This window comes from Ranitomeya variabilis, chromosome 6 (genome assembly GCF_051348905.1).
Source record: "Ranitomeya variabilis isolate aRanVar5 chromosome 6, aRanVar5.hap1, whole genome shotgun sequence".
NCBI classification, from domain to species: Eukaryota; Metazoa; Chordata; class Amphibia; order Anura; family Dendrobatidae; genus Ranitomeya; species Ranitomeya variabilis.
Window position 1 is genome coordinate 4,214,775 of NC_135237.1, and position 10,951 is coordinate 4,225,725.

The 10,951-nt window shown below is 55.2% G+C and overlaps 1 protein-coding gene across 4 annotated transcripts in view; it reads left to right on the forward strand.

Annotated features, from left to right (window-relative positions):
• LOC143781262 (uncharacterized) overlaps window positions 1-3,753 on the forward strand; it is a 44,566-nt gene extending 40,813 nt beyond the window's left edge. For all 4 annotated transcript variants that reach the window (XM_077267760.1, XM_077267761.1, XM_077267763.1 and 1 more), the window contains exon 3: window positions 1,286-3,753. In XM_077267760.1, the coding sequence (XP_077123875.1) occupies window positions 1,286-2,364 (1,079 nt within the window). In that variant the 3' untranslated portion in view covers window positions 2,365-3,753. The remainder of the gene's footprint in view (window positions 1-1,285) is intronic.
• The last annotated feature ends 7,198 nt before the right edge of the window (window positions 3,754-10,951 follow it).

Genomic DNA, 10,951 nt, shown 5'->3' on the forward strand with positions numbered 1-10,951 from the left:
AGGCAGGTACCAGACATGTACAGGGAGGAGTGAGAGGCAGGGGCAGGTAACAGATGTGTACGGGGAGGAATGAGAGGCAGGTACCAGACATGTACAGGGAGGAGTGAGAGGCAGGGGCAGGTACCGGACGTTTACGGGAGGAATGAGATGCAGGGGCAGGTACCAGACATGTACAGGGAGAAATGAGGGGCAGGTACCAGACGTGTACAGGGAGGAATGATAGGCAGGGGCAGGTACCAGACGTGTACAGGGATGAATGAAGGGCAGCTGCGGGCAGGAGTGTGGGGGGTACAAGACATCTACGAAGAGGATTGAGGTGCAGGCACCAGATAGGTAGGGTGGAAATGAGGGGCAGGTGGGTACCAGACGTGAACAGAACTGGCGGAAATGAGGGGCTGGTGCGGATACCAGATCTGCACTAATAGGAATGAGGGGCAGATGCAGGTAACAGACTTCTATGGGGAGGATTGAGGGTCAAGTGTGCGTACCAGATGTGTACAGGGAGAGGAGGGACAAGGGGGCAGGTGTGGGTACCAGACATGGGTAAGATGGGATGAGAGTCTACACCTTCATTCATTGGAAGATTTTTATTTATTTTTGTTAGAATTTGTCAATTGATCTCACCTCTGCTGGCAATTTCCACGTCCCCCGTGTGCATAGGGGGCACATTAATATGCTGTTCACATATCCTGTTTTCAGATAAATGTACTTAATGGGAAATGCAATTGAAAGTGATATTCCGGTCTAAGTAGGTTATTTACAGAACAGTTGATAAATGCAAGATCAATCTAACACCACCTCCATGTTAGCCAAAATGGCTCCATTCTTTCTCATGTCTTTAGCACCATTGACTATACATGGCAGTAGCATCTTATTATCTATCACAAATTATTTGTTTTCTGGATCTTGGAAAAGAAGCCAAACAATAATGGAAAAAAGTAAAAAAACAACGTTGTGGTAAAGGTCAGGGTGAGGTACGAGCAGGGATGCGGGTGGTAAGGGAGGGCTGAGAGTAGGGATGCGAGTGGTAAGGGAGGACTGAAAGCAGGGATGCCGGTGGTAAGGGAGGACTGAGAGCAGGGATGCCGGTGGTAAGGGAGGACTGAGAGCAGGGATGCCGGTGGTAAGGAAGGGCTGTGAGTAGGGATGCCGGTGGTAAGGGGAGGCTGAGAGCAGGGATGCGGGTGGTATGAGAGGGCTGACAGCAGGGATGCCGGTGGTAAGGGAAGGCTGGGAGCAGGGATGAATCTCAGCTTTTTGTTAGTGACGTCTTCCTCTTTTGTAGATTCTTTTGGGACTATGAATGGAACTGAAGATGAGAGCTCGCTATATATTCAGCAGTGCGGTGTGCTATTGGATTGTCATGATGATGATGATATTTCGCAATCTGCTCCTGGTGAAGAAATTGAGGAAAGTTTCTTTGAGTCTGAAAAGAAGCACGGATCAACATACAGTGGATCAGTCAAAGCGGGCCCCAGTACCAAAGGGGCAAGTAAGCTGTCTAATATCATAGCTCATCTACAGAACTTGGCCAGCAAGCGTGAGTCGTCCCGCATGGAATCTGAGATTGAGGAGGAAGTCGCCTTTCAGATGGGCGAGAGCTCTTTTGCCTACGATACACATGGTATTTCTTTTGAAGGTCATGGTGACAATCTGGCCTCCCCTAGGGGGCGCTCACACTCTTCTGATCAACGCTTAAAAGCATTTAAGGCAATTAAAATATTACAGGACACGGACTCAAAGGATAAAAAATATATCTGTGTGGAGTGTGGTAAAACTAGCCGGTACGAGTCCGCGTATCTGCGACACAAGAGGACACACACTGGCGAGAAGCCGTTTACTTGTGCTGATTGCGGAAAGTGTTTCCGGAGAAGTTCTCAGCTAGTGACTCACCAGAGAATCCACACAGGTGAGAAACCCTACACTTGCCTGCGCTGCGGGAAGAGCTTCAGCTGTAACTCCACCCTGGTGACCCATCAGAGGACCCACACAGGCGAGAAGCCTTACATCTGCATTGAATGTGGAAAGGGCTTCATCCACAGTTCTGATTACAACCGGCACCACCGAGTGCACCGTGGAGAGAAGCGCTACACCTGCAAGGAGTGCGGAAAGAGCTTCAGCCAGAGCTCCTATCTGGTCATCCACCAGCGCATCCACACTGGAGAGAAACCCTTTGTGTGTAACGTTTGTGGAAAGTGTTTCAGTCGCAACTCTTCACTTGTGACACATCAGAGGGTGCACACGGGAGAGCGACCATACACCTGTGCAGAATGTGGAAAGAGCTTCCGCCAAAGTTCCCACCTCCTCATCCACCAGAGAACGCACACTCCAGACAGCCACCTGGCGCTGCGTGCCATGATGTGAGATCTGGGGCTGCCTGTGGTTAATGGGGATTATTGGGGTCACCCCATTCCAAAGATGATTTCATAAGAAAAAAAAAACCTGTCACGGGTGTAATCCACCTGCTTGATGAGCTGAGTGCTTGAATTCCAGGTGCTAATGGAAAGTAAAGGAGACCCCGTCCCCACAGTGTTCTCACTTCAGGCCATACTCTGCAGTCTGTTGGGACAGACAAGAGCTGGTTGCCCCCTTCCCGTCCCGTCCCCCTCACTATTTATACTTGATGGGTAGCCTACGCCTGTGTGTACTTTGGGGCGGACGCACCGTTCCTGCGCTCTGTAGTCCTGATTGCATGCCGCTCTTTCAGCCCGTGTACCATTTCTGCTCCAATCATTTCTCTTTTAATGTTTGTCCTATGAGGTTGTGTTGCGTTCCATGATGGACCTGGTGCTCAGCACGTTCCCCAATGTAAGAGGAGCATTATTACTAAGTTCTCAATGTCTCGACTTCCTGGGCAAATGCCTAAGTAAGGATGAAGATGGTGGGGTTCGTGTAAGAGGATATGCACCAGGTGCCCATTGCTACTGCCACAGTCATATGGAGTCTGACAACATCCAGTGTTCACCGAACATGAGACGCTGTAAGGGACAGCATGGCGTCCTGTAGATTTTATCCTGGGGCTTCTCATTCACAAACATTTTACAGAGTTATGGGTAGAGTTCTGAGGTGGGAAGATAAAGGTGAGTGTCTGCACCTACATATATGTCTGGGAAGAGGCAGGAGGACAACCCAGGACTGGTCAGTTGTTTACCACCAGTCTGTACTTATCACCAACCTGGTGCGTTCATCATGGAGGAACTTGTCGCTCCCATATTCTCCAGATATCGTAGCAGTTTCTGGATGTGCTGACCATAGACACATCCAGGATGCAGAGACGTGGGCGTTGTGGAGGACATTGGCTGCATCTCCGGTCTAGAGTGAAGGATCGCCACATGACACTATTATTTATTCTCTGATTATTCGTTGAGGGTGAAGCAGTCACTGCCGGGGCGGCTGACGCTCCCTGAACACTAAGACTGCTGTCCGTGCCCGCTCGGTGTACAATGTCTTCTCAGAAGCACTTTTATACTGTGATTGTTGTGTCATTAAAATATGTGAAATGACGACTCTGAAACCCGGGGTCGGAAACCATAACTCGTGAGGATGGGATCTTCTTTCTGCCGCCATACTCTCCATGACTATCACTCCAGTATGAGCAGCGTGGAAGCCCCATTCTACAACCAGGAGTGGCCTCGTGTTAGGTGTGATGTTTGGGGAGAGGGCCTGGCTCATTTGTGTAAGGGCCGGGCGTCCTGTAGACACTCCACTTACTTTACCTTATTCAATTTAAAGCATTAAAAGGATGCGAAGCGCGTAGATTAGCAGGACTGTAAACCAAACCTCCGATACTTCAATTTCCCTGACTCCGTCTCCACAGCACCACTCACTACTGAGCATGTGCATAATGTGCAGCTCTAGGGTATAAAACCGCACAGCACGAGACGCTACTGCGCATGTGAATAAAGTGCAACTCTGGGGTATAATACTGCCAGCACCACTCACTACTGAGCATGTGCATAATGTGCAGCTCTAGGGTATAAAACCGCACAGCACCAGATGCTACTGCGCATGTGAATAAAGTGCAACTCTGGGGTATAATACTGCCAGCACCACTCACTACTGAGCATGTGCATAATGTGCAGCTCTAGGGTATAAAACCGCACAGCACCAGATGCTACTGCGCATGTGAATAAAGTGCAACTCTGGGGTATAATACTGCCAGCACCACTCACTACTGAGCATGTGCATAAAGTGCAACTCGGGTATAATACTGCCAGCACCACTCACTACTGAGCATGTGCATGAAGCGCAACTCTGGGGTATAATACTGCCAGCACCAGTCACTACTGAGCATGTGCCTAATGTGCAGCTCTGGGGTATAATACTGCACAGCACCACTCACTACTGAGCATGTGCATGAAGTGCAACTCTGGGGTATAATACTGCCAGCACCACTCACTACTGAGCATGTGCATAAAGTGCAACTCGGGTATAATACTGCCAGCACCACTCACTACTGAGCATGTGCATGAAGCGCAACTCTGGGGTATAATACTGCCAGCACCAGTCACTACTGAGCATGTGCCTAATGTGCAGCTCTGGGGTATAATACTGCACAGCACCACTCACTACTGAGCATGTGCATGAAGTGCAACTCTGGGGTATAATACTGCCAGCACCACTCACTACTGAGCATGTGCCTAATGTGCAGCTCTGGGGTATAATACTGCACAGCACCACTCACTACTGAGCATGTGCATAAAGTGCAACTCTGGGGTATAATACTGCCAGCACCACTCACTACTGAGCATGTGCCTAATGTGCAGCTCTGGGGTATAATACTGCACAGCACCACTCACTACTGAGCATGTGCATAAAGTGCAACTCTGGGGTATAATACTGCCAGCACCAGTCACTACTGAGCATGTGTATAAAGTGCAGCTCTGGGGTATAATACTGCCAGCACCAGTCACTACTGAGCATGTGCCTAATGTGCAGCTCTGGGGTATAATACTGCACAGCACTGGTCACTACTGAGCATGTGCATAAAATGCAGCTCTGGGGCATAATATTGCACAGCATCGGTCACTACGGAGCATGTGCATAAAATGCAGCTCTGGGGTATAATACTGCACAGCACCGGTCGCTACTGAGCATGTGCATGAAGTGCAACTCTGGCATATAATAATGCAGAGCATCGCTCCTCCACCTCCTGACAGATACATAGTGATATATCCTGCAGATGATCACACCACTGCCCTCTCTTTGGGCCGAGCTTCCCATTACTCATTGTCATGTTCTCCGATGCACTCTCTTTCCTGGTTGCGGTGGTCTTTAGAGACGTTAGAGAGATGTTTACATCTGTCTCGCCCTCTCCGCAGCTGTCTCCATCTCTCACACTCAGTCTCGCCCCCTCTGCGGCTGTCTCCATCTCTCACACTCAGTCTCGCCCCCTCTGCGGCTGTCTCCATCTCTCACACTCAGTCTCGCCCCCTCTGCGGCTGTCTCCATCTCTCACACTCAGTCTCGCCCCCTCCGCGGATGTCTCCATCTCTCACACTCAGTCTCGCCCCCTCTGCGGCTGTCTCCATCTCTCACACTCAGTCTCGCCCCCTCCGCGGCTGTCTCCATCTCTCACACTCAGTCTCGCCCCCTCTGCGGCTGTCTCCATCTCTCACACTCAGTCTCGCCCCCTCTGCGGCTGTCTCCATCTCTCACACTCAGTCTCGCCCCCTCCGCGGCTGTCTCCATCTCTCACACTCAGTCTCGCCCCCTCCGCAGCTGTCTCCATCTCTCACACTCAGTCTCGCCCCCTCCGCGGCTGTCTCCATCTCTCACACTCAGTCTCGCCCCCTCTGCGGCTGTCTCCATCTCTCACACTCAGTCTCGCCCCCTCTGCGGCTGTCTCCATCTCTCACACTCAGTCTCGCCCCCTCTGCGGCTGTCTCCATCTTACACTCAGTCTCGCCCCCTCCGTGGCTGTCTCCATCTCTCACACTCAGTCTCGCCCCCTCCGTGGCTGTCTCCATCTCTCACACTTGGTCTCGCCCCCTCTACGGCTGTCTCCATCTCTCAAACTCAGTCTCGCCCCCTCCGCGGCTGTCTCCATCTCTCACACTCAGTCTCGCCCCCTCTGCGGCTGTCTCCATCTCTCACACTCAGTCTCGCCCCCTCTGCGGCTGTCTCCATCTCTCACACTCCATCTCTCACACTCGGTCTCGCCCCCTCCGCGGTATGTCTCCATCTCTCACACTCAGTCTCGCCCCCTCTGCGGCTGTCTCCATCTCTCACACTCAGTCTCGCCCCCTCTGCGGCTGTCTCCATCTCTCACACTCAGTCTCGCCCCCTCTGCGGCTGTCTCCATCTCTCACACTCCATCTCTCACACTCGGTCTCGCCCCCTCCGCGGTGTGTCTCCATCTCTCACACTCAGTCTCGCCCCCTCTGCGGCTGTCTCCATCTCTCACACTCAGTCTCGCCCCCTCCGTGGCTGTCTCCATCTCTCACACTCAGTCTCACCCCCTCCGTGGCTGTCTCCATCTCTCACACTTGGTCTCGCCCCCTCTGCGGCTGTCTCCATCTCTCACACTCAGTCTCGCCCCCTCTGCGGCTGTCTCCATCTCTCACACTCAGTCTCGCCCCCTCTGCGGCTGTCTCCATCTCTCACACTCAGTCTCGCCCCCTCCGTGGCTGTCTCCATCTCTCACACTCAGTCTCACCCCCTCCGTGGCTGTCTCCATCTCTCACACTTGGTCTCGCCCCCTCCGTGGCTGTCTCCATCTCTCACACTTGGTCTCGCCCCCTCTACGGCTGTCTCCATCTCTCACACTCCATGTCTCACACTCAGTCTCGCCCCCTCTGCAACTGTCCCCATCTCTCACACTCGATCTCTCACACTCAGTCTCGCCCCCTCCGCGGTGTGTCTCCATCTCTCACACTCAGTCTCGCCCCCTCTGCGGCTGTCTCCATCTCTCACACTCAGTCTCGCCCCCTCCGTGGCTGTCTCCATCTCTCACACTCAGTCTCACCCCCTCCGTGGCTGTCTCCATCTCTCACACTTGGTCTCGCCCCCTCTGCGGCTGTCTCCATCTCTCACACTCAGTCTCGCCCCCTCTGCGGCTGTCTCCATCTCTCACACTCAGTCTCGCCCCCTCTGCGGCTGTCTCCATCTCTCACACTCAGTCTCGCCCCCTCCGTGGCTGTCTCCATCTCTCACACTCAGTCTCACCCCCTCCGTGGCTGTCTCCATCTCTCACACTTGGTCTCGCCCCCTCCGTGGCTGTCTCCATCTCTCACACTTGGTCTCGCCCCCTCTACGGCTGTCTCCATCTCTCACACTCCATGTCTCACACTCAGTCTCGCCCCCTCTGCAACTGTCCCCATCTCTCACACTCGATCTCTCACACTCAGTCTCGCTCCCTCCGCAGCTGTCTCCATCTCTCACATTCTGTCTTGCCCCCTCTGCGGCTGTCTCCATCTCTCACACTCCATCTCTCACACTCAGTCTCGCCCCCTCTGCGGCTGTCTCCATCTCTCACACTCCATGTCTCACACTCAGTCTCGCCCCCTCTGCAACTGTCCCCATCTCTCACACTCGATCTCTCACACTCAGTCTCGCTCCCTCCGCAGCTGTCTCCATCTCTCACATTCTGTCTTGCCCCCTCTGCGGCTGTCTCCATCTCTCACACTCAGTCTCGCCCCCTCTGCGGCTGTCTCCATCTCTCACACTCCATCTCTCACACTCGGTCTCGCCCCCTCCGCGGTGTGTCTCCATCTCTGACACTCAGTCTCGCCCCCTCTGCGGCTGTCTCCATCTCTCACACTCAGTCTCGCCCCCTCCGCGGCTGTCTCCATCTCTCACACTTGGTCTCGCCCCCTCTACGGCTGTCTCCATCTCTCACACTCCATCTCTCACACTCAGTCTCGCTCCCTCCGCAGCTGTCTCCATCTCTCACATTCTGTCTTGCCCCCTGTGCGGCTTTCTCCATCTCTCACACTCGATCTTTCTTGCCCCCTTAGCGGCTGTCTCTTTCTTTCACACTTTGTCTCTATCGCTCGCTCTCTCCCTCTCTGCGGTTGTCTCTCTCTCACACTCAGTCTCGCCCACTCTGCGGCTGTCTCTCTCGCTCGTTCTTGCCCCCTTTGTGGCTGTCTCTCTCGGTCTTGCCCCCTCTGCGGCTGTCTCTCACACTCTGTCTCGCTCCCTCCGCGGCTGTCTACATCTCTCACACTCGGTCTCGCCCCCCCTGCAGCTGCCTCCATCTCTCTCACTCGGTTTCACCCTCTCTGCGGCTGTCTCCATCTCTCACACTCGGTCTCGCTCCCTCAGCGGCTGTCTCCATCTCTCAAACTCGGTCTCTCTCCCTCCGCTGTTGTCTATCTAACATTCGGGCTCTCTCACAGTAGGTCTCTCTCGCTAGGTCTCGTCCCCTCCGCATCTGTCTCTCTCACAATCTGTCTCTCTCGCTCGTTCTCGCCCCCTCCGTGGCTGTCTCTCTCTCGGTCTCGCCCCCTACGCCGCTGTCTCTCACACTCGGTCTCGCTCCCTCCGCGGGTGTCTCCATTTCTCACACTCGGTCTCGCTCCCTCCGTGGCTGTCTCCATCTCTCAAACTAAGTCTCTCACACTCAGTCACGCTCCCTCTGCGGCTGTCTCCATCTTTCCCAATCGGTCTTGCCCCCTTTCACAGTTTTCTCCATCTCTCCCACTCGGTCTCGCCCCCTCCGCGGCTGTCTCCATCTCTCACACTCTGTCTCGCCCCCTCCGCCGCTGTCTCTCACACTCGATCTTGCACCCTCCGCGGGTGTCTCCATTTCAAACACTCGGTCTCGCTCCCTCCGCGGCCGTCTCCATCTCTCACACTAAGTCTCTCACACTCAGTCACGCTCCCTCCGTGGCTGTCTCCATCTTTCCCAATCGGTCTCGCCCCCTTTCACGGTTTTCTCCATCTCTCACACTCGGTCTCCATCTCACACTCAGTCTCGCCCCCTCCGCAACTGTCTCCATCTCTCACACTCGGTCTCGCTCCCTCTGCGGCTGTCTCCATCTCTCACACTCGGTCTCGCTCCCTCTGCGGCTGTCTCCATCTCTCACACTCGGTCTCACCCCCTCCGCGGCTGTCTCTATCTCTCACACTCGGTCTCGCCCCCTCCGCGGCTGTCTCCATCTCTCACACTCGGTCTCTCTCGCTCATTCTCGCCTCCTCCATGGCGGTCTCTCTCGGTCTCACCCCCTCCGCCTCTCTCACACTCGATCTCGCTCCTTCCGCGGCTGTCTCCATCTCTCACACTCGGTCTCTCACACTCGGTCTCTCTCGCTCATTCTCGCCTCCTCCATGGCGGTCTCTCTCGGTCTCACCCCCTCCGCCTCTCTCACACTCGATCTCGCTCCTTCCGCGGCTGTCTCCATCTCTCACACTCGGTCTCGCCCCCTCCCCGGCTGTCTCCATCTCTCACACTTGGTCTCGCCCCCTCTGCAGCTGTCTCCATCTTTCACACTTAGTCTCTCACACTCAGTCTCGCTCCCTTGGTGGCTGTCTCCATCTCTCACACTCGGTCTCGCTCCCTCCACGGCTGTCTCCATCTCTCACACTCGGTCTCTCACACTCGGTTTCGCTCCCTACGCAGCTGTCTCCATCTTTAACACTTGGTCTCTCACACTCGGTCTCGCTCCTTCCGCGGCTGTCTCCAATTTTCACACTCGGTCTCGTCCCCTCCGCGGCTGTCTCCATCTTCTCCATCTCTCACAGTCGGTCTCGCCCCCTCCACGGCTGTCTCCATGTCTCACACTCGGTCTCGCTCCCTCCACGGCTGTCTCCATCTCTCACACTCGGTCTCGCCCCCTCCGCGGCTGTCTCCATCTCTCACACTCGGTCTCGCCCCCTCCGCGGCTGTCTCCATCTCCCACACTCGGTCTCTCACACTCGGTCTCGCTCCCTCCGTGGCTGTCTCCAACTGTCACTCGATCTCGCTCTCTCCGCGGCTGTCTCTATTTCTCACTTTCTGTCTTGCCCCCTGCGCGGCTTTCTCCATATCTCACACTAGGCCTCACCCCCTCCACGGCTGTCTCCATCTCTCACACTCGGTCTCTCACACTTGGTCTCGCTCCCTCTGTGGCTGTCTCTCTCACACTCGGTCTCGCCCCCTTAGTGGCTGTCTCTCTCTTTCACACTTTGTCTCTATCTCTTGGTCTCTCTGCGATTGTCTCTCTCACACTCGGTCTCGCCCCCTCCGCAGCTGTCTCTCTCACACTGTCTCTCTCGCTCGTTCTCGCCCCCTCCGTGACTGTCTCTCGCTCTTACCCCCTCCGCGGCTGTCTCTCTCACACTCGGTCTCGCTGCCTCCGCGGCTATCTTCAGCTAACACTCGGTTCCGCCCCCTCCGCGGCTGTCTCAATCTCTCACACTCGGTCTCGCTCTCTCTGCGGCCTTCTCCATCTCTCTCGCTCGTTCTCGCCCCCTCCGTAACTGTCTCTCTCGCTCTTACCCCCTCCGCGGCTGTCTCTCACACTCGGTCTTGCTCTCTCTGCGGCTGTCTCCATCTCTCACACTTGGTCTCGCCCCCTTCGCGGCTGTCTCTCTTTCCACTCGGTCTCTGTCACTCGATCTCTCCCTCCGCGGTTGTCTATCTAACATTCGGTCTCTCTGAACGTTGGTCTCTCTCGCTCGGTCTTGCCCCCTACGCCGCTGTCTCTCTCTCACACTCGGTCTCTCTCACTCGGTCTCGCTTCCTCCGCAGCTGTCTCCATCTCTCACACTCGGACTCTCACACTCGGTCTCGCTCCCTCCGAAAAAGTCTTCGTGTCTCACACTTGGTCTCGCCCCCTCCGTGGCCGTCTCCATCTCTCACACTTGGTCTCTCACACTCGGTCTCGCTCCCTCCGAAAAAGTCTTCGTGTCTCACACTTGGTCTCGCCCCCTCTGCGGCTGACTCCATCTCTCACACTCGGTCTCGCTCCCTCTGCGGCTGACTCCATCTCTCACACTCGGTCTCGCTCCCTCCGTGGCTGTCTCC